Source organism: Temnothorax curvispinosus, unplaced genomic scaffold (assembly GCF_003070985.1).
Source record: "Temnothorax curvispinosus isolate PA1 unplaced genomic scaffold, ASM307098v1 QBEX01017477.1, whole genome shotgun sequence".
NCBI lineage: Eukaryota > Metazoa > Arthropoda > Insecta > Hymenoptera > Formicidae > Temnothorax > Temnothorax curvispinosus.
This window is the reverse complement of record NW_020227257.1, coordinates 20,332-44,163: the sequence shown is the minus strand read 5'-3', so window position 1 is coordinate 44,163 and position 23,832 is coordinate 20,332. Positions and strand designations below refer to the sequence as shown.

The 23,832-nt window shown below is 42.3% G+C and overlaps 2 protein-coding genes across 10 annotated transcripts in view; both read right to left on the bottom strand.

Annotated features, from left to right (window-relative positions):
- Positions 1–1,485: 1,485 nt before the first annotated feature.
- On the bottom strand, positions 1,486–7,507 carry LOC112467511 (ankyrin-1-like). 2 transcript variants are annotated; one of them, XM_025036160.1, is made up of 7 exons: positions 7,450–7,489; positions 5,230–5,277; positions 4,574–4,917; positions 4,031–4,271; positions 3,493–3,736; positions 2,384–3,010; positions 1,486–2,112 (listed from the first exon to the last, which is right to left on the bottom strand). In XM_025036160.1, exons 1-6 carry the CDS (start codon positions 7,474–7,476, stop codon positions 2,457–2,459), a joined length of 1,458 nt encoding a protein of 485 aa, XP_024891928.1. In that variant the 5' UTR covers positions 7,477–7,489; the 3' UTR covers positions 1,486–2,112; positions 2,384–2,456. The 2 variants fall into 2 exon arrangements, with proteins under 2 accessions (XP_024891928.1, XP_024891929.1); XM_025036161.1 differs by lacking the exon at positions 5,230–5,277 and having other exon boundaries at positions 7,450–7,507.
- A 2,000-nt stretch (positions 7,508–9,507) lies between these two features.
- LOC112467515 (broad-complex core protein isoforms 1/2/3/4/5-like) overlaps positions 9,508–23,832 on the bottom strand; it is a 19,886-nt gene continuing 5,561 nt past the window's right edge. Inside the window, exons 1-5 of one of the 8 annotated variants that reach the window (XM_025036174.1) lie at positions 22,697–23,070; positions 19,740–20,144; positions 19,043–19,487; positions 18,660–18,954; positions 9,508–18,273 (exon numbers count right to left, since the gene is read on the bottom strand). In XM_025036174.1, coding sequence (XP_024891942.1) covers positions 18,677–18,954; positions 19,043–19,487; positions 19,740–20,114 — 1,098 coding nt within the window. In that variant the 5' untranslated portion in view covers positions 20,115–20,144; positions 22,697–23,070 and the 3' untranslated portion in view covers positions 9,508–18,273; positions 18,660–18,676. Of the gene's footprint in view, positions 18,955–19,042; positions 19,488–19,739; positions 20,145–20,480; positions 20,856–21,538; positions 21,560–21,634; positions 21,870–21,904; positions 22,075–22,144; positions 22,257–22,696; positions 23,071–23,832 lie in introns of those variants that run through there. The other 7 variants (XM_025036166.1, XM_025036167.1, XM_025036170.1 and 4 more) reach the window with 7 other exon arrangements.

Sequence of the window (23,832 nt, the reverse complement as noted above, 5' to 3'; positions counted from 1 at the left end):
CTAAAAAGTACTTAAATATTTCCAATCATAATACCATCTTCAAAAACAGCATGTAATATAAAATTTATATATAAATAATTATAATTTAGACATATAATATAATATAATATTTCTATTTGTAATTACATAAATTCGTATACTTGCATTTACAATGAATATTTATAATTTATTTGCTATAAATGACAGACAGAGTGTCTTTCCTCTCTAGTCTGGACGAGATCTCGTCCATTTATTTCCCCGAATCTGAATCAGTCAGTTACGATCGCGGCGGATCTTGACCTTTGTCGCTTCTATTTTGCGCCTAAACTTGAAATCCTGCGTCGCGAATAGGCGCTCGTTCGCAAAACGAGAAATCGCGGGGACAGTCGTTCTTCAGTGGATATTTCGAACGGAGCTTGGAGAGGCGCCATGGAATTTCCGTGCTCCCCGCGAAGATCCGATGGTGGCACATTTCGTCGCACGCAGTTAACGCACCTACGGCTTTCGAGTTACAGGATACATATTTAAGCGCAACTATATACGATCGTCCATTTATCGCGAATGCGCTAAATAAGAGATGCACTCATTAACATTTCTTATGCCTGTTGACGCAAAGCGTCTCCATATAGCACGTACTTTGTGATATAATTTCACTTTCGGAGCGCTGTTTAATTATTAAGATTTTTTATTATGACGCTATCGCAGTTAAATTGATCTCTCTTAAACTTTATCACAGTAATTGTTAATCACAGAAAACCTACACGAACGACACCGATTGCGAATTCCCGTATAGAAATTTAATACTGTACGTGATTTTTTGGCTAGTGATTAATCATTTAAAAGCACTATTAAAAGCACTATTAACAGTGCTTTTAATAGTACTTTTAAGTGATTAATTACTAGCCAAAAAATCACTTACAGTATTAAATTTTTATAAGGGTTAGTCGAGACGAAATGTTGTTTGTATCTTTCAGGAATCGCCAAGACAAAAAAAAACATAAAGGACAGCAGGCAGTTACGAAAATTGCCCTGACCTTCTTCGAGGCGATCAACTCGCAAACGATATACATTATGTATCCAACTATTTCTTTTTTGATTTACGTTTCTGTTCGGTCCTCCGTCTTTATTTATTAAACCGCGTTTTTATCGTCTACTTTTTATCAAATTAATTTAATCGCGCAGCTCGATAGCTTCTTATAGCAATTATAAAAAGATGAAGAAACGTCGATTCCGCTTGCCTACGCGAATCGTTCGCGCTCATTAAGCTCGCGCTCGCACAGGTGTGCGGGGAACCTCGAATTTCCTCACGCAAAGCGTCTGCCAAAAGTTTGACGTAAGTCACGGTATTGAGGCTGCTATTTCGAGGATAGCGATGGTGCATGGATCATTGTTGCTCCCACCAACATCGACCAACATTCGGCGCGTCGTAATCGCGCACGGCTATAAGCATGTGGCCGCGTGTACGTGAAGGCTCCGAGCCCCCTGATCAGGCACAGGTGGACAGCGTTCCAATTTGATTCTCCTTTATTTCTCTTTATTGTACATTGAGCGTATATATCGTCGTATATACAAAGGTACAAAAGAAGTCGATCACTTCGCGACCGTCGGAAGAATAATCCTCCCCGGCTGTTTGTCCGGCGACAAACTTCGCGTAACTTCGCCACGATAACTCTGCAAGGTACTTGATTCTGTGCGCAATATTTCCAGATTGACGATTCGAGAGCGCTCGGGAGTGCATTCGCGCGTTTGAGCAACGAGAGCGCGTCTTATATATCGCTTCTATCACGAACGATCTTCTCGACATGCGAAAGTAGAGAGAAAATACATACATACAAAACGTACATTTAGCGACTAGAATCGTAACAGTATATAGATAAAATATAAATGTGGTGCTGTCTAAGCGTTATATCACTTTACACGCGTTGTGTAAAAGAAGGATTCTAACGTAGAAACAAAAGGCACCTCGACAGCCTCGTTATTGTACTCATCGAATTGACGGGGACTCACAGCGCGCAAATACTTTATCTTCCGCATCTTAAAAAAAAAACAGACTTCGACGATGCCGGTACAGGTCGCTTATAATGAGATGATTCTCGCCTTTCTTATCTCAAGTCTACGATTTTGATTGAAGCTCTGAAAAAGAAAACAGTACTGGTTACCGCATTAAAACTAAAATTTTGAAACAGTCTTTTGCACAGTGTTTTTAAGTGATATGTATAAGAGATTTTTTTTCTCGTATTAATAATGTGTGGATAGCTAGAATATGTTAATAAATTTTGTCAGATCAATAACTTCTTTGTTTAAAATTAATTAACTCGAAAAACATGGACTCGGTGCAGTTTCGTATTTTAGGGCTTTCAGTCGCGAGTAAGTACCAAGTCCACGCGTAGAATATATAATTTACCGGAAATCCAAGAAAGTGCTCCGACAAACGTCATCCCTCCCGACAAACGTCTCGATCTCCAACAATCTCTCGACTAGTAGTAGTCGTAGAGGAGATAACGGTGCAACGACTGCGGCAGCTGCAGCTTCCTGACGATCTTCGGTAGCCTGGTGCCGCAGAGTTTGCGGACTATCAATCTCGCCTGATGGGTCAACGGCAGCGGGGTCCTGGCCGCCTCCATCACCAGGGCCTTCTGCGCGTCCGTCAGGCTGCTGGACCGTCGGATCATGCAGGGATCGAAGCTCTCCGCCGCCTCCAGCAGCGCCCGCAGCAGCCGCGGCTTGTCGGCCGTGTTCTGCAAGGAGTTGAGGATGCCGTGTGGGTCGCGGAACTGCGTCTTGATCACCACCCGGGCACCGTACTTGAGCAACAACGCCACTATTTCCACCGACGGGTTCTCGTTCGAGGCGACGTACTCGGCGAGCACCGGTCGCAACGCCGGCCCGTCGTCGCTGCGTATCACCAGATTGGGATCGGCGCCGCGCTCCAGCAGCATGCACAGGATCTCCAGCCGGTTCGGGATGTTGTCCGCGCACGCCACGTGCAGCGGTGACCCGATGATCGGCGACGTGGCGTTCACGTCCGCGCCTGGGGAACCGCGATCAAAAAATACAATCTTTTATCATTATCCGGATATAATTTGATTCAATTATTGCCGTTGAGATATTGTTTAAAACCTTGTGTCCACGATGCTAGAACTGCGTCCGAGTTTTGGTTTAAGCCAATCAACTTGCAGCTCTTATAGAAAAGTAGCAGTTTCATTGGCTTAAACCGAAACTCGGACACAGTTCTAGCATCGTGGACACAAGGCTTCAGATATAATTTCGAGTACGATCCTGGGTCAAATTTATAAGACTGAAAGAGATATTAGGACGTTGTTGATCAACGAGAACGGCTCTTGGCGGAGTCTATCTATGATCGCGAGCTGTGACTTCTTGAGAAAAAAAGAGATCGTACGACACACTACACGGATAGATTTAATACTGGACGTGCGCGTATTCGACCTTCGAATGCCGCGCGATTTCGGCCGTATGCCAGCGATTATCGGGCCGGGATACCGGCTAACTCACCCGCTTCGAGCAGCATCTCGACGATCGACGGGTCGCCCTTGAGTATGGCCAGATCGAGGGCCGTCGGTTTCTGATAGTCCGGCCCGAGGTCCAGCCGGGCGCCTTGCTTCAGCAGCAGATTGATCACCGTCGGATCGCCGCCAAGGATCGCGTAATGCAGCACCGTCCGGTAATCGTGCCTGGCGTCCGCCGTCGCGTTCACGTCCGCGCCGTAGCTCAACAGCAGAAGCACCGAGGATATTCCCTGCGACATTCGCAAGGATCGATCAGTTTTTCCGCGATTTTGCGGAAACGCGAACGTAATTTATAAGTACTGCGTGTCGAGTATAGTTGTGAATTTTAAAAAAAACACAAGAAATTCAAAACGCCTCTGAAGGTTTGAGAAAAAAGAAAATAGAACGTCTTTTTGGATAGAAACTCTTCCTTTCTCTTTAAAATAATTTTTAATTTATTTTGAACTGGCTTAAATTTGCGAGGAAATCAGGGTTCTCGTGTTGTTCGTTGATGGGCAAGTCTGTATCTCGTTGATTCTGGTTACCTGCGGCAGTCTGGCGGCCTTCATGAGGGGCGTCAGCCCGGCGCGATCCCGCGTGTTCGGATGAGCGCCGAAGGCTAACAGCAGCTCCATACACTCTAGATCCAAGGGCGACACCAGATTGATCTCGGAACCGAAGAAGTACCTCTTGTTCGGATTAGCGCCGGCCTCCAGCAGGATCCTCGCGACCTCGACGTGGCGATTCCGCAGGGCCAAGCGCAGCGGCTCATCGCACAACATAGTCCTAAATCGGAAGATCCCGAGAGTACAGAATATGAGACGATGTAGACAACGTATCTGACGTGGTTTAAAATTAACATGTCTGTCCGGCGAGTTTATGGTATTACGCCATAATAGAATTTTTATTATTACATAAAATATCGTGCAATATGATTAAAAGAAGAAATAATTAATTCTTGAATCACGCACTTTTTACTTATTTAGACTGTTACCTAGCTATTTATGTCATTCAAAATTATTTCTTCACAAGTATTTTAAAAGATCTCGACGATCACCAGTCAGTGTTAAGAGCCATATATGACGCACCTGGGAAAGAGCTCCGGCGTGTCCTGCCGGTGGTCCACCTTGGCGCCATACTTGAGCAGCAGCTTCACCAGGTCCAGGTAGCCGTGCTCGGCGGCGAGATGCAGGGCCGAGTAGCCGCACTCGTCGGTGGCGTCGATGTCGGCGCCGCGCACCAGCAACAGTTGGGCGGCCTCGGTGTACCGTTGCCAAACGGCGTAGTGCAGGGGCCTGAGGCCCTGGGTGACCGGCTCGTTCGGCTTGGCACCGCAGGCGAGGAGGATGCGGATCTCGTCGAGCGGCTGCAGCCGTATTATCGAGTCCGCCAGCTCCCGCTGCAACGGGTTGGCGATGCACTCGGTCGGCATCTACGTGGCGTAACACAAAGAGATAGACAGGCGAGATGAGAGAAAGAAAGATGATAGGGAGATAGTATAGGAAAAATTGCGTATATATATAACGCGTCATCTCGCGCATTGACAGAAATCATCTTCTAGGATTTACAGAGACGGTTTATCGACGACGGTCCATCGATACGCAACGTCATCGATGTCATTTCTAACAGCGGAAATTGCGAGTCCCCCGTGGAAAGAAACTGAAAAATCTTTCGCGAGGCCGTAAAGACAGAACAATACGTACACTACATGCATTATTGACATGTATCTAACGTTGATACGCACTTTAATACTGAGTCTGATTTGCCTTACACGACGAGCGATCCGACAAATCTGCAATACAAGAAGATAGGGGGATTAATAAGAACCGGCTTGTCGTAACTCACGATATTACAATGTGAGAAAAATATTTGAACAATATGAAATTCCGCGTCTTGTTTTAATAATCAATTAATAAAAATGAACAGAATTATATTTTTTCAACGAGATCCCGCGTATAAAAAAATATTTTTCTCAGGTTTTTCTATCGTATCCTTGATTTACAATCTTTTCTACCGCAAGCCGTAAAACTTACATAACAAAAATACAAGAACGCCAATATATTGATTGGAAAGAAATATAAAAGTGTTGGGAAATGTGAATTAATAAATTTTACAGAAAATACAACAGTTATAAATTTTATATCACGATATAGAAGAGCATTCGCGAGGATACGATAGGAAAAGACCTCGATTTGAGATTCCGGACATCGCTGGTAACGCAATCGCCACGTGAAACGCAGCTGCGCGAAGATTTTCCTCCGACGGCTACGATCCCGCGAGAGACGAACTTCGCGAGACACGATTTGGCTGACGATAGGTGAGTAATGCAATCGCCGTTCCCGCAGCGGGGAACTTCGCTGACGCGCGTCACGAGCACCAGAAACTCTGCCAAGAGGACGGCGCAATTTTGGCGATGATGCCGGAAGTCCCGCGGCGGCGTCGTCGATCGAGAATCACGCAGTCTGCGCCTCCGCGAAGACCTGGCGCGCAACGCGCTCTCCGTGGCCACATTGTCCCCTTTGTTACGCGAACAATCGCAAAATTCACTGTAACGAATGATCCGAACGATCTCTTCGAACTCGAGAAGAGCGATCCGAATGTGCAATTTCAGAATTGGATCTTGTCGAATGTTTTTCAGAAAAGCGCAAGTTCGCTTTTGACAACTTTAAAGTTGATTTTCTCGACTCTTCTCAATGAAATCTGCAGCTAAATTTAGTTAAGGAAATACTCTCTCTTTCTCTATCTCGGGGTCTGTATTTTAATTAAATTATAACATCAGAAAGGACGTCGTCAGGCTAGAGCTTAATTAAAATCGTCTGCGAGCTATTAGATAATTGTTATACATTCAATTTGCGATTTTATTTGATTGACCAAAAATTACATTTAAGATTACATGGACTTTGAACAAGTTAATTCTCGAAAAACAACGCGCGAATCAAAGTTACTATGATAACGAAATGTCCTGTAAGCTTCAAGGCAACACGAGGCATCATAGGCTGATTCTTTCCCGCGATTCTTGAATTCTTGGACCGGTAATAATCCTGTGTTGCACGACGTATTCTTAGTTTTCTCGAAAGATCAAGATCGATCCGACCAGCGCGGTAACGACGCAAAAAGAGCCGATATTCACTGCCAATTTTCGCCGCGTATATCCGACTATCGTAAACATTTAGTCCGGATTGATGCAAGATCTTGATAATGTCGCGCAATTTGTTACACTTCAAAGTATCGAAGCGGAAGTAGGTACGCTCCAGATATATGTATTACGGTTTGACACCTGTCGGCACGCGATTGAGACTTCCATTAAAAATCGCTGAACAAAAAAGTAGATTATTATTAAATATACTGATTCCCAATAGCGATGCAACGTATTAAATTATTCGCTCAGTTCAGTCGTTTCGATCAATCTTATCAGGTTTTTTAGCGCAATTTATTTATGAAAATATTATATGTATAAGAAACTTGTTGGCAGGTAAGCTATCAAATTGAAAGGTTTTAACCATTTCAAGACATTTTACTTGATCCTCTTGGATCTCAATTTAGTAAACGATGTCGTTTCGATTTCTAGCCGCTGATTGACTTTCATCAGGGAAAATAAATTTAAACGGTAAAAAAAAGACTAGTTGTCAATCTTGCTTAAAATTTTTCAGAGCAGGTATAGTGTTTCTGAGAAAAAACGATGTTCCAGAAATTAGAGAGTCATCAAGTAACATCTCGTACATCGTAATTTTTAAATAGTTTACTTCTTCAATCTTACATCAATCGAAAATCTCACCGTACCGAGGGAAAAAATCCTATTTCGCGAAAACATTGTCCGGTTACTTGTCACTCTGACGTCTCAGCTCTCGGACGATCGGTACTGATCGCGACATCCGGTATCGGCGACCCGGTCGACGATGACGATCTCTCGTCCGCTCCGTCCGCATAGTGACTTTTGACGTTACCGCGTTTATTGTTTACTCACTTCAAAGACGGTGCGGTGCTCCAGCATGTAGGAACGGTGTCGCGAGAACTGACTTCTTCGTCGGACGACCCGGTCCTATTTAAAGCCTCCGGCTAAGCGGCGCGACTCGCCGCCCGAAAATAACACAAAGGGATACACGCACTCGGGAGAGTTCGCGCATGTATCTTTTGGCTGCTACGCAATTTTTGTCTTTTAGCGCGTAGACGCGCAGGAGAGAACGCGTATCCATCACGTGGCACGGCTACGAAGGCAAGTCACCCCTTTCTTCGCGCGCGCTTTTTCCCCCCCGATCTTCTGACGGGCGGAATCGTCATCGCGCCGCGGGCCCCCTTCGCGAGGGGGGCTCCCCGCTCCGAGGATGTCCTCCCGCTCCTCACTCACGCGTGTTTGTTTTGACAATACTTTGTGATCTGTTTTGGCAGTCCGCGCGCAATTGCCATAAAAACACATTTGCCGAAACTGCAGTGGTTATAGGTACTTAACACGCGATACCACAAACGGGCGCGTTGCAAAAATCTCAGAATATAACGATCGCGCCGGATGGGCTTAAAGTTCGACAAATTGCGTTATCAGTTTACTACGTATGCTTAAATAAAAAGGAGATATCGTTTTCCACTGTATCGTGTCCGTAAATAAAATTAAAATCAGCGTTTGAGCCATCCGAGGAATCTGTTTACAGAAACAAGTGTAACATCAACGAAATACGTTATGATTCACCCAGCTAAAATTTTTGCAGAAACAGCAACGTATAGACGTATGACGTCGAGATTATTAAATTATTATTAAAATCTGATTATTATTCAAATAATTAATAATTACTTAATTTTGGTGTAATAATTTTCGACGCGCATAACGATCGAATTCATTTCTTCATTTCTTTTCGAATACGATAGAACCCGAGTCGGTATATCGTTGATGATTCTAAACGACATATTTCCGAGATGTTCGAAGGAAAATTATCAATAATATGTAATAATCGATGTTTAGTGCAACAATAGTCATTTACAATGCGCACTGTCCTGGTACATATCATCCATATGACACACGACCACGCACGCGTGGTCGGCACTGGCGGTACGCACAAAGAGATTCCTCCTCCATCCCCCTTGCCTTCTTGCCTCCACCGAATACGTATGTAATAGCGGAGCAACAACTCTGCTGTGTCTCGTTGCCTACAACTACGTCTTTCGGAAAGTTCACTGATCCTCCGATCCGAAATTAAACCGAATCCCGTGATTTCTCTGAATTTCCCGACCGCGCGCGGCCGAGAACATTCGCAGGACGGTGACACCTCGTGAGCCAACGAGGGGGCACGGGGAAAAGAGAGAGTTGTTTTTCTCTCGGTAACAAACATAGAGGCGCGATTTTACAAGGAAACAGTAGTGTATTACTTTGGAAAAAATCGAAATGTTCCGAAAGCGCCAAAGGTAATGTCGGCGCGACTACTTTACAAGACGGAGTCCTCCGCACGCAACTTTGTGCGTAAATAAAAATAAAAAAAAAAAGAAATCGCCTCGCAACTTTCGAGTACAATTTTCTCAAGTTTTCTTAGATCTTTTTCTCGCTTACGTGAAAAAAAGAATTACATAACAATAACGTTGATTTAAATTATCAAAACTTAAAAAAAATATAGATGTATGGGTGGTCACTACTAAATCACGCGACGTTACAATGTTATAAAGGGTTAATTACGCCTGACGCGTGTCTCGCAGATCTTCGTGTGAGAGTAACGCGAAGGGCGGTTTGATCGTGCGAGGTAAACCGGTACGTGTAGGTCAAGCGTCGATTGATGCAAGTTAAAATTTCATTTTCGTACGAGACCTTAGGTAGTGCGAAAACAAGGTCGACGACCGGACCGAGACGCGTGACAAATGAGGAGAAAACCGCAAAGAAAGACTTCTATACGCATATATATCTCTTCACAAAGAGAAAAACCCCATGGTCTCGTCGCCCCCTCAACTTCCCGAAGCGAACAAAGGTCGCTCACCGGTCGGGTTCGCTGAGCGGTACCTGAACGCGCGAGACCGACGAAAGGCGGTAGGCACACAGATATAAGTATTTTTTCAGCAGTACTTTTTATTAGGAAATACTTTGCACTTATATTAAATACCTTATACTCATAATTAATTTTAATTATAATAATTATTGTTACGTAGCACTGTCCTAACTCCCTACTAAGAAGCATGCTTTTTCACTAACACATGTTACACGATTTTAAAATTATAAGCCGAGGTCTGTCCCTCTTTTCTCTCGCCAACTTTACTTACAACCCTTAAAATACAGTTCTTACAATACATAGCGATTCAATACTTGACGAGCGTGTCGAAATATGCGCCGCGCTTCAAGTGACAATCCGGCAAGAAAAAGTATCGTATAATAATAATAATAATCAATCACTTAAATGACAAATTCGTGTTCGATGATATTTCTGTGTTATATATAAATTTATATCATAAAATCATATATATATATATATATATATGTATATTTAAATGTCAGGAGGCTCGACCAGGAGAGCTGCAGTGCCATTGATGTCATATATATGTATCTATGTATTTATATAATTTTTAATTTTGTTTGCATACTTATTCCAACTCGGTAAACTGCGTACCAAATATTCCATATAATCAATTTTTTTTATATATCGCGAAAATCAATCGATTGTTATAAAGGAGAGAGTGAAGGAAAAGTGAAGCATTATCTTCGTAGCAAGAATTGTTGGACGCGATTCTCCGTTATAGGATTATTGATTAAATTCATTCAATATATGCATGATTCGTACATATATTGTAAATATACATAATGGTTGTGGTGGATACCAATCACTGACCGATAAAATATGCATATACACTTGTTGGTGCAAGCCAATCCTAATGAAACAATTCGTTTAACACAGAAATTACCAAAAATATGGAAGAAATCGTATATCGTACGTACTTTCTAGCAATTTTTGGCTCTTTAAATCAGATTTTACCAATTTCTTGCTTAAGCATTGAATTTTCTGTATTTTGAGTTTTTTTTTATTGCAATTGTACAGCTAAATCTAGTAGTTCCACAGAGATACTCAGAACTAATAGTGCTCAGAAATATATATATGTATTTATGTATGTATGTGTATGTATATTGCAAACATAAATATATATACATATATATACATATATATATATATATATTTATATAATTTTAAATTTATATTTTTCTGAGAATCTTACAATGTGGAGTACCAATTGTACGTCGATGATTAAAATAAAAAATAATTATAATATTTATATAATAAACCGGCGTGAATCGTTGGCGACAAATTTCGTACATCTCTTTCGGGCAACGCTCCCTTTCGCAATTACTTATTTTATCTGTCATCGTTCTTAATTCTTTCTTTCTTTCTTTCTTTCTCTCTCTCTCTCTCTCTCTCTCTCTCTCTCTCTCTCGGAAGTCAGGGCTACTTTCAAAAGTGTCTCATATACACATACGACCAGGACATCTCCTGGTTGCGCCAGAAAGACTGTTTCTTTCCTACGCAACTCCGATGTCCACGTTCGAAAATCTCATTCTCCACGCATTACATTCAACATACTTAGTTTCGAGGACCTTTTCTTTATTCTTACTGGAGTGGGTTTCTTTTTTTTTTTTACTTCGCTCGCTATATACGCAGTGCCTTACTATATGCTATAACGACACTCGTAACCAACTTTAATTAAGATCTTACACCCTGACGGTGACCTTACACGCGAATTATATAAAAGCTGGTTTGTTGCGATCAGCAAAAACCGTACGGCACGGCACGTTCTGCGAATTGTATTACAGTCGCAGGGACGAGTTCGCTCTGCTTCATTTCTCGTCCCTTATATGTCTCTTCTGTTTTCTGTGTATACGTGTATGTACGCGTATTCTTCGCGTACACATTTATATATCTTGCCGTATTACACTGAATCCGCACGCTTCTCTCACCCGTATTCAAATCGCGCTTACGACAACAACAATCTGATAAATCGAGACACGTCGTCACTCCAACGCCGGTAGTCATACGCGAAACATATTCATACTGCCGTATTGTACAGGGTGCTCCCGGGTTAAATCGCCAAACTTGGAATATGAATTTAGGACCTCAAAACAAACGAAATTTTCCTCTAAAACTATGCTCGCTTCGTTTAAGAGATATTGACTTCTTAAGTTACATAATTATAGGAATGAATAATGTCGAAATATTTATTTATTTTGTTTTGAAGATCGAAGATCATTGATCGACGGCTAATGTTTCCACCGTGATCGATAGGTGCACCGCTTGTCTCCAGGCTGGAGGCCATCATTTTGAACAAAACATGTAATAGTTAAATTCTGATCGCTATAAAGCAATAAACAAGATAAACATAGATTATTTCAACATTATTTATTCCTATAATTCTGTGACTTATGAAGTAATATCTCTTAAACGAAGCGTTTATGAGCATAGTTCCAGAGGAAAATTTTGTTTGTTTTGAGGTCCTAAATTCATATTTCAAGTTTGGCGACTTAACCCGGGAGCACCCTGTAGAACTGAATGCACGTGCGCTAAACAGTCCCCAACGAGAAAAATACGCGACGAAGGAATTAATTGACAAATATAATCAATTTTGACGTGGTGCGACGAAATGTCGTATCACATTGCGATCGAAAGCGAAGATGTTGAAAGCAATCCAAGTGTACATTCCCAAGGCGAAGAACGTGAACAAACGCGAACAAGTGAACGAGCCTGCTTCGATGTGTATCAATGTGCAATTACAAACGATTAATTAAATTAATAAAATTTGCGCCAACCGTCTTTCATCGATACATCAAAGAATAAGCGAACGTTACGCTCAGTCCATATTCATTCGAAATCTTATATCTACCTTGGGGTTCGTCACTTGTAAAGCGAAGGAATTAACTGACAAGTACAATCAATTTCGGCGTGGCGTGACGAAATGTCGAACGGCATTGCACTCGAAAGCGAAGATGTTAAAACGCGTCAAGCGTATTCCCGACGAAGGCGAAGAACATGAACAAACGCGAACAAGCGCACGAACGAGCTTGTTTCAACGTGTATCGACGTGGAATTACAAACCGTTAATTAAATTAAAATTTGCGTCAACGGTCTTTCCTTGATACATCAAAGAATAAGCGAACGTTACGCTCGGTCCATGTTCGTTCGTGGTCTTGTATCCGCCTGCGGGTCCACTTGTAAAGCGTTTTCGAATACGGGCTCTCGACACAACAGCGCAAAATATATATTCGTGTAGTAATAATAAGTGTAACTAATGGGACTATCCTACGGGATCTAATGCTTAAGGATCTAACCGTTGAACGGACGCAGTCGAAGGCTTTCGCGTGTGATGTACAATATATAATACTGAATCTCGCTCGGGACAGTGTCGCGCGAGTACTGCAATGGGAACTGAGTAACGAGTACTTCGGGAGAACAACGATCGAAGCGTCGGCGGCGATTCGGCGTAATATGGCGCACTTTATAATCCTGATACATCATACAAATCCCTAATAATAATCGATCAATATTAGATGCGTACTCTAGTTAGAAAATTGAACGTTTACAAGTCACTCGTCTATTGTGGCTACACAACTCATTCACGAAACATCAAAGCACGTATGTTCTGTAAATAGGCAAGCAACTATATCTATTTCTACATTCCGAGTTTCTTAAGAAGATTAATAATGAACGCAATTTGTAACTCGCATTTTCTTAAGAAGATTAATATGATGAACGCAATTGACTAACGTAACTCTTCAAAGCCATGTCCCTACATTAAGGAAACTGACTAACATAAGGCCTGTTCTTTTTAGCTAAACTTGTTGCACGGCTCATCTTTCCCCTTTTTCGTTTCACGTTGCAGAGAAAAAGAGAAAGGATGAACTGTGCAAGAAGTTCAGCTGAATAGAACAGACCTATAATGTCTCGTGAATAACGCTTTCCGACGTAATACAAAATTATAATGGATAAACCGAACAGTCAAAAGTATAATCGATGTTCGCTTTAATTTTAGCGTCTTTATAAACTGCGTTCATTGAATCGCATAGAAAGTATTACCTCGGAAAGTTTAACTTAGCGTAATGTATAACTTAGCCAAATCACTAAAAATAAAAACTTAAGCTAAAAACAAAATATAAAAATACTACTTATACGGAGTATGCTTGGTTTTGATGCCAACTCAATGTAATCGCACATATATATATAGTCCAAAAGTTAACAAAGATCAAACGACAAAACATCCACAATCGTACTGATTACACGAACAGATCTCTGCATGTCACGTGTGTATGTGTGTAGTGTGTCTTTTTTCTTTCTTTCTTTCTTTTCGTTTTAATTGCATTGCCTATTTAATCAATTAGATATTCGGTAACTGTAAAAAAGACTTACAAATAAATGTTTCGAGGTTCAATCGTATTCTAAAGTTATGGATTCTCTATCTACAAATAATAATACCATCGTAAAAACGGAGACCAAAGCGATACACAATGTAATTAAATATAATATAAACTGCCTCAAAATGGCTACCTATTTACTGCTATCATAAGTGGCTATTATGATAATAGTCATTAAGTATCGTTCACACTTCTTTGATTGTGGTTTAGTTTACATACTTTAAGACGTTATGATACATGTGAGTATGACACGGAGTTCCACTAAAAATATCTGTTAGATACGCTGAGCATTACTGACTTAAGCACTGTACTAAATTCACATAAAATTGTATTGTTATTATTATTATTATTAGAAAACTAATTATTTTTCATTGGTTTGAAATACTGGTTTAATAGATCCGTATAAAACCTTTGTCAACTGGAACTCTTAGAATAATGATTTACACGTTACCAATTCCTCGCGGGAAAGAATGCTATATACGAGTAAGTCATTACAATTCAATCAACTCTCATTGGACATTACAACAGGCAACAATTGCAAGTCATGCGTTGAGTTCGCGTTAACATCACACTATCCAATAAGCGACTTGTTTCTCTTTCCTTTCCTTTCCTTTTCTTTTCTTTTCCGATATATCTCGATATATTGTGAAATGTACAGAAACAATCGAGTCTGTGTTAAATACGTGATGATCGCATAAAGAAATGATAAATGAGAATAAATACAATTATGTAAGATCTGTGACATATGTTTCGATTAAATGTTCAACTTCAGCGTCTTGAGAGAATGTGTTCATCAGTCGGATGGCAGCAGTCTTACTGCAATTAATAGAAGCTCTAACAAGCCTTCTAAGTTAGATTAGTTTTTTTTCCCTTTACATGTATCTTGTATATTGTCTAATATAAATAAATTAATGATCCAGTATGAGGCCAGAGAAAGGCAGTTACATACTCTAAGTGATAGATAAACTTTACTTTATCTTCTATGTGTTATTGTTCATATCCACTTTTGTTTTGTATCTGGCACTCTTTCCTATTTTAGGCTGCTTCTCAGTTTAACTGTAATTTATTTTGCTGGATTATTGCGTTGCATGGAAAAATATGGCTTTATCCAAAATGCTATTTAACAAAGGCAATACATCGTACAATTACATTGTATGCGCGCCACAGTTGTTGTCACACAATTAAACTTCTTTGAAAAGGCAGAACCAGTGTCCGTAAAAAACAACCGAGTGACCGGCGGCGTTACGCCAGTCGATTTTTACAGACATCAGGTAATTCTTATCGTCATTTACAAATGCTGTTATTTGTACACTATGCATGTAAAAAGCGTTACACTACATACGTCATGATCGTTTCATCTCTTGTGATGTTCAACAAAGCTAAATGGTAAACTTTGAATAAATACCGGTTCCTCTTACTGTATAAGTTATCAAGGTATATATAGAATAAAGGCAGAAAGAAGAAACCTTCCTCGACAAAGTGCCTACAAAAATATTTATATAATAGATTGAGGATTGCTGTGTCTAAGACTTTAATCTGGTTATATTAGCCACGTGTTACCAGTCTTAAACATAGTGACTAATCGATCATGGACAATTCCTCCTGTCTTTCTACAACTGTATACATTTTTGATCTTTAAGCGTCACTCTCTGGTGCAGAATATAAAGCGTGTCAGAACTAAGAATCTGTCTACCCCTGGTGGGGTAATTATTTAAAAATACAAAAAGATAAATACTCGGTAAATACGTACATGTGTACAGATGCCACAGATAACTTAACGAGAGCAAGCTGAGCTTTACTGAACCATATATAAATATGATTTAATAAAAAATAACTTATGCTATGAATGCCTTTTCTTCAAAAACATTTCGAGTCATTAAAAAAATAGCAGTTATATGACATAGTCAATCTTCTTTTTCTCTTTTTCTGTTTTTTTTTTGTCTTTTCTTTTTCTTTTTTTTGAACTGTACTTTGTAAATCCGTCTTATTACGCACGATATTGATGCAGGATTCAAAAACATATCTCATCCATATATAGGCTAACTACATCGGTCACTAAGTAGAAGAACGGAACACGGCTGATAATCAACCATACGCGTAGCGTTCGTCCACAGCATGAAGGAATTCTTATCATAGATACACATGAATATCCTATACAACTTGTATTCTCGTCAATGAACGTCTTATTAAGTGCGCTTACATACAAATCCTGCGTATAAAAAAGTCTCAAAATAATAAGATTTTAAACACATTTGTTCAACGCTCGACCTAATATTTTGATCTTTAGTGACATTTCTCTTATAAGTATGACGCCGTTACAACGCACAAGTACTTATAAGTATGGAATTAATATTTTCGATATTAATTCATGATGGATGACAGATGGAGTGTTCTCGCGTACGATTGTTTTATACGAGAGAACGAATATTAAAAAAGCAGTTTATTTCAAAATTCTCAAAAAAACACTTTCTCAAAAACTATTTTTTTTTTCAAGATTATTTTTTCAAATTAACGTGCACAATAGGTATCTCAGGAAAAAATCAATTTACCTTTTTTAACCCTTCGTCACACTTATCTACAGTTTTATAATGATCACACCGGGGTCAAAACGAACCCCAGCGACTTTAATCGGCTGCCGTATTTACAGTTTTCATTATTTTGATTTGAAAAGATTACTGAACCTTTCTGAATTGTTGCAAAACCTGCCGCAATATTAATTTTGTTTTAATTATTTAATATTAACATATTGAAAAGAAATCGCAAAGTGTAATATCGTTAGTGTAATTTTGCTTTGAAAAATTTATGGGGTCATGCTGACCCCTAATGACCACGAAGGGTTAACTTGAGACATGCTTTTCAATATTGTATTAAGAGTTTAAACCTATAAAAAAGCTGAATAAAAAAAATGTATACAAAAATAATTTTAGAGAAAAATTAGAAACTTGGCTTTAAGGAGGTATGCTGAGACTTGAAAAAGTCGTAAAAAAGGTACTTCTCAGGAATTTTTGTAGGAATTTTTTAAGTAACAAAATGTTCCTCTTTTCTATGTAATATCCTGTATTTTATTAAAAAAAAAAAAAATAATAATAAATGTTTATTCTAATTCAGATGATAGCCTTCTCCCAAACAAGAAAATTTTTAGTTTTTGCGTTTTAGATATCTAGATATCTAGAACAGCTAGAATCACTTACACCGTCTATCATATTTACACTTCCTAGTAACCAAGATATGATAACATCGAAAAGAAGAACATTTTTGTCACTTAAAAAATAAAAATTATATTCTTAAAATAAAGTTAAAGAACATGCAAAGTTTAGCGTTATTCGCTTTTTTCGTTTCCCCACAAAAAAATCCTGAAAAATACATTCTTTTATGACTCTTCAAACTAGAATACCTCCTTAAAGCACCGTCATTTGGAAAATTTTAGCTTTTATTTTTTAGAAGCAGAGCGTGCACAAGTGTTTTTCATATATAGAATATTCCTCAATGAATATTCATATATATTTAACATTTCTTTTGTTCTGAAACAGAATATTATCGTAACAAATCATAAACTTCATAATTCTACTTTTGTATCTTTACATATTACTATATTCTTTACATATTATTACATTCAAGACAGAATTCTGATAAAATTTCAAAATAGACTGCCCTTTTAAATCTTATGCGGCATTATCATAAATTCGTGATTCACAGTTCTCGATTCGCAGTAGATTCATGGAAATCCGAAAAATGCGCTTAAAAAACGCCTTCCAAACGGCCGAGTAAACCGAGGACGTTGGAAGATGTCGCAGATAGTGCGAGTATAAGAATGGTTTTTCTATCCTTCTCCCAGCTCAATTTTCCGAGACACAATTGCTAAAAAGATCTTGAATTTGTTTGCGTCTTTAAGGAATAATATCTCAAGGAATATGTTCAATCTCAAAACTCGGAAAATAACTTATGCCGAACGACAAGATTGAGAAACAAATCCCTCTTTGTTTCTATACCTTTTTCTTTTATTTGATAAGCGACCGTTCTATATCACGAAGCTATCAAACACCCCACGTCTACCAGCTGTTTCCGAACTGTGGTTCATCATTTGCACTATGATGCGCTTCTACACAAACAAGCACGAATAATTGATTCACGGACTTTTTATTTCGTCGAAAAATTGCTCCGCTGGCGAATCTGTTTCAACTCACACTACTCACGAATCTCTTACGAACAGCGAACCATGAATTACGTATCGCGTCTGCCGTTTAGTCTGCCGTTAGCTTTACGCAACGTTATTATAATACAATACACGTTAATATTCCAGTACACTCTACATTACAATAATCATCTGCATCTTTGTACTTAAGAAAAAAAAAATAGAAAAAAACCGGGTTTATCAGGCAGTCTTCCTAAGGACACTGAATCCAACATAAACATGATGTAAGACACGATCGCCTGAAAGTTTCTTAACTTAATGCTGTGTCCGAACTTTTACATATGGTATCTTTTTTGTATATACATGGAGCGGAGCTGTTCGAGACACAAATTATATCTCCAGAATGCACACTGGATCGATAATGGCATAAATGCAGAAACACGTTATACACTGTAAACATAGTAGTCTTGTGAACCAGCGCGCGAACGCGCCGCTACGAATACGAATGAATAATGATATGTAAACTGAAAATAAAATTAAAAAAAAAAAGAGGAAAATAAAATATATGAGAACTCAGTGTAAAGGAGCTAAAAGTATAAAAACCAACGAAACGGTCTGGAACAGCTCTGATGAGGCGGCAATAAAAAGTTTGTCCGATTCAAAACTGAATTCTAAAAAAACTCACTACTTCTTTGTACAGCACTACGGTAGGCTGGAATTTAGGCTCTCCGGCAAACGATAATTCATCATATGATACGGTGGACTGGCCGGACTGCTCGGCTGGCTATTCATACCGAGATTACTGGAGCCGCGGCCGCGTTTTCGCCTCTGCAGAATGCCCTTTCTGACCATATAGAAACGGATTGTGCTGATCGGTATCTTGTACTTTTCCGAGGCTACTTGAAATGTCATGCCGCGTGCCACCATGTCCGAAGCTTGCTTGAGTTCCTCTTCCGAACGCCTTTGTCGTCTTTGATAACCTTAAAAAGATGCCATATTTAGCATGCACCAACGTACAGTCAAATGACATATACAGGTAAAGACAGAAAGATCAGGTCAAAGACTCACCTTCAATCGCAGGGAATGGGCTGCTAGGATTGCAATTATTACTGGATACCATGCTAATGGAATACGGTTTGACATCCTGCTGCTGTACAAACTGCTCATCGGGCTCCATTTTTACCATACCCGTGGTTTCGGTGAGAGTCGCCTCGCAAGCGCTAAGAGCTTTTTCTAAATGTTGCAGCGCTTCGCTATGTTCCATGTTTACGAAGTTGGAGGAGTTGGGATTTTGTGATGAGACAGGAGGAGTGATAGCGGACGAGTTGTTTCCTGTGCTAGCCATTGGCGTGCAGAGAAAGTCAGAGGTACTTCCGTCGTTGGACGAAGTGTCCGCCTTATAGTTGCTGTCGCCATGAGTAGGAGTCGACGGAGTGACGGGTGCATTAGAATCGCACGATTGTGTATTACTCTCATTCACTGAGCTCTCGCCCTGAGTGGATAAGCCACGAACCTATCGAAGAATGTATAATATATCGTCAAGTATTCTTTTGCGTATTAGTGCACAGAAAATTATACTATCACGTTAATATTTTACTTATTTTATATAGTTATATATTTTTATACTTTTTATATTAAAATGTTATATACGTGTTAGTCTTTGTCAAGATAAGACTCCTGCTAAAAAGAGTTAAAAAATGCAAAAAGAAACAAAAAGTGACTGGAAGCTAGAGGCATTATCGGACAAGTCGAAGAGGCTGTGTACCTGCAAAACTTCCGCCGCTTGCATCAATGTAGCCAGTTGTTGTTGCTCGACGTACACCTCTCCGCGGTACATAAACTCAACCAGGGCTTGAAGCTCCCACATTTTCATGTCTCTCAGGAAGATGACAGGATGGGTACACGGTATCTCCAACAGAAGACGTTCCAAATAGTCGCTGCAGGCGGACAACACAACCTTGTGGCACTTTATCGAGCCTCCGTCACAAGCCAGAGTCACGTCGACGAACTGCTCCGAGCTGAGTAACTTTGGAAACGCACTGTGCATGTTCGACTGATGGGAATTCCAAGATACACAGAACTGTTGGCGATCACCTCCGGGATAAGTGCCCGGATTGGGCAGGCTATTTCCAGACTCCATCGTAGCTCAGATGCAAGACAAGTCGCCTGTCTAAAAAAAAAAAGAAACCAAAATAATTCGAAATCTAAAATTCTAAATCACCTTGATATATCTCGCACGATCGTCGCGAAAAGATAGTATTTTGTTTCGAGCGCGCACTTTGCCACAGAAATCACTCTAGAGAATACGTCTCTTAAAAACGATAAAACGAACTAAAAATGCGACGACTAAGAAAAGTCTCGAAGAGCCTACGGTCCTTCAGACGTCTCTTAAATCTTTTGTTACGTCGCTCGCGTATACTAATAATTCAACAAAGCGGCGCATTCACACGAGGCACGCTAATGGAAACGCACGAAAGAAAAGTAAAAGGAAAAAAGAAGAGCCTACAACAAAGGCCGCACCGACACACCGCTAACTCCGAGGATTCGGATTCGGAGAAGCGCATCCGCGGCCGCGAGAAGGGCCTCTTGCCCCGCGAGTTTATTTTCGGACGCCGTAATTAACGAAACAAATGACGAATCTGACGTCCCGGCGCCTGGATTCCCCCGGGAGAGGGGAGGGGGAGAGGAACCGCGGACTCGCGCGTTCCCGAAAAGCGACGATTCCCCTTTCAGCTGTCGCTGACGGAAGCGACGCGTCGTCCTCGGCGTAGCGGCGTCGTCGGGAGAGCAGCGTGCGCGGAACGCGGGAACGTCATCGGAACAAAGACAAAGACTTGGACGGGGGCCTCGCGAGGGGGCCCAGCCATCAGCCCGGCCTCCGGCCTCCGGACTCGGTCGGACTCCGGAAAGGGGGATCTCGTCCGCGACCGCGGGCGACCGCACGCGTTATTCGCGTATACACAGCCCGCCCGAGCAACGCGATCGAGCCGCGCGCGAACAAAAGAGGATTATCGGCGGAACCGAGGCTAGGTTAACGCGAGGGAGACACGGCGGTGGAGTTAAAAAAAAATTACAATATGGCTGTCTGGCATAGGTCTGGAGCGGAACAACAATTCCGTGCACACGACACACACACACAGACACACGCACGCGCGCGCGCATAAAAAAGACGAGATATACGAGCGCACATATACACACCCCCAGAGAACGCACGCATACACGTATGTCAGACGCGCGTACACGCCAGACTCGCAGCACATACAAATATAGGCACGAACGTACGCACGCCACACATTCATGCTCAGCGACGCGACGCTATTATTCCAACATTATCGTACGCGAGAATCGTGGTAAAATCTACCCGGGAGAAGAGCCCCGAATCCTCGATTTCGAACGGCGATCGAGCGCGGCGTCGGCGAATCGATCGGCAAATCGGGCGAGGGGACGGGCGCCGCCGCCGCCGCGCCGGCGGCCGAGAAATCCACCGAGTCAGCCGTTCGGCGGACACGCGGGTGACAAACCAACGCGGCGCACAGTCGCGGAGACGAGCACTCTCGCACTCACTCGCTCGTTCGCTCGCGGCAAGTAGACGCGCGAACGGAAATGAAAGAACGACGCGTCTCTTTGACGGCACTCGCTCGTACGGACGATCACGTGTACCTCGCTGGAGTCGGTCAAGTCAAAGACAGACGGACGGACACTGCGAGCGAAATGTCGTCGCTGCCGCGGGGAGCGCGTGCCCGACGATGTCTCGGATGCCGGGTGGTGCGCTCGGCGCTTGTTCGTCTCGCGTCTCCGCGGCGTGAGTTAAAACGGGATCGCTCCCTCTCTCTCTGTCGTTCTCCGCGGGAGAGGCGACACCCCGTCACCCCCCACAGAAACGCCTCCGGGGCACCTATAATAAAATTTCACCGTTCGTTCATTGCGTACTTGCGTTGAGTGTGCGCGTACGCGCCGCCTTTCTCGTTTCTTCTCTCACGCGGTCTCTCCTCTCCCACGGCGACGCGCCGCGAGGCGTCGTATCCTCGTCCGCACGCTTAACCACGCTCGGGATAAGCGACGCAGAACGCCACGCGCCGCGCCGCACCGCGCCTCGTCTCGTCTCGTCTCGTCTTGTCTCGCCGCGCACCCGCACGCCTACGACGATTCGAACTGACAATGAGCACTCACGGGTTCCCCCTAGGTAGGCCTTTAATCGCCCCGGCTCCGCACTCTCAGAAATGTTCCGTCGCTCACGGAGAAGAATCCCTTAAGAAAACATATTCGGCCATCGAGATTTACAACACTGGCGAGGGGAGGTGGGGAGCCTCGACAGGAAGGAGTTCGGGGGGGGGGAAAGAGTGCGAAGAGGCGGGGAGAGGGGATAGGGGAGCGGTAAGACCGTGGCGGGGCAAAGGGTGAGGGTACATCCGCGTTGTCGCTCCGTCTCTTTCTCTCTCCCTCTTTTTATATACGTGTATGTATATATATATAGGTGGCGCACACACTAGCGTGAGTAGCGTGTGCCTGAGAACCGCTCGTACATACGTACACACGTATGTCACACATACGACACTAGAGATTCCAGGGAAGGAGCGCGAGAGAGGCAGAGAGATAGAGAACTCGGGAAGAGCGACCGAGGCGAGGAGCCGAGAGAACGGGCGGATAGAGCGGCGAGAATCGAACCGGGGGTCCGGGGTACCGTCGGCACGTCGGCCGCCCCCCCGATTGATCGATACTTACTCGGTCTAGCCGGGCTGAACGGCCTCGCGTTACCGATGCCTCGACGCCGACGGCGGGGTTCCCGGGCGCACTCTATCCGTAATAAGTGTCGCTAGAATTAAGCTAGCGTGTCGCGACGGGCCTCTAGCGCGCATCCGTCACCGCGCAGCGAAACTTGCGCCGGATCTTGGCCGACGAACCCGCGGTTGATTCCCTTCTTTAGACGCGCCTCTTGGGTGGGCCTTTTTCCGCGCGCGACGGCGAAAGCCCCGCTACACACGGCGAACCACGGCTGCGGAAAGCGATCGACAATCGCCACACGGGTATTACACCGCTTCTCCGCTGTGCACGATTCCGCTTTCGCTGCGCGCTCGTTTTACGCGCGGGACCGTTGTCGCGAACGATCTCGTGGAAACTGCCCGAAGCCCGAACGATGTGCTTTATGTACCGTGCGCATGTACGGCGTACGTGCGAGGTCTGTTCTTTTTCAGGTTATATTTCCCACGTTTGTTGCTGATTTTTTTCCTTTTCTCGCTTCGAGAGGCGCAAGAATGTTTATTTTATTTCGTGGGAGAAACCGAAAAGATACATGTTAAATGTTAATGCTAACTGTATACATAGATATGTACATACAATCACGTTTGGGAGATAATCGAAGTAATACGAGAGAAAAGATACCTTTTTTGCGTGTGGATAAGGACCCGAGAGAAATCTACGAAAATGTAATAATAGATTTCTCCGCTTTAGGGCCAATTTCACCAACCACAGTTAGCTTAACCGACGGTTAAAGTTAGCAGGATTGACTAATAGAAAGCAGGGTGGATTCATCTCTATTGGTCAATTCTGTTAACTTTAACCATCAGTTAAGCTAACTGTGGTTGGTGAAATTGGCCCTTAGGCGTGGCGCGACTGAAATTTAGTTAGTTCACCGGGCGAGACAAAGTTTTATAATAGTCATTTATTTTGATTGGCTCTTTTTTTGCCACGAGCCTTATGTCTGTTCCTTACGATGTTGCACCTTCTGCACTCTGAATGAAATATAGCGGACGTTGGGAAGGAAAAATGCCCGTTCTAGACTGGAGGATGAGCCGACTCTCGGCTCATCCTTCTTTCTATAGTGTACGTGACATAAACTATACATAAACTATAGATTTTTA

Excerpts from the sequence above, each read along its gene's own strand:
- LOC112467511 (XM_025036160.1), bottom strand. The coding sequence starts at position 7,476 with ATGCTGGAGCACCGCACCGTCTTTGAA. Across the intron at positions 4,918-5,229 it reads AAATCAGACTCAGTATTAAA|ATGCCGACCGAGTGCATCGC; the intron begins GTGCGTATCAAC and ends TACGCCACGTAG. Across the intron at positions 3,011-3,492 it reads CGAGATGCTGCTCGAAGCGG|GCGCGGACGTGAACGCCACG; the intron begins GTGAGTTAGCCG and ends GCGGTTCCCCAG.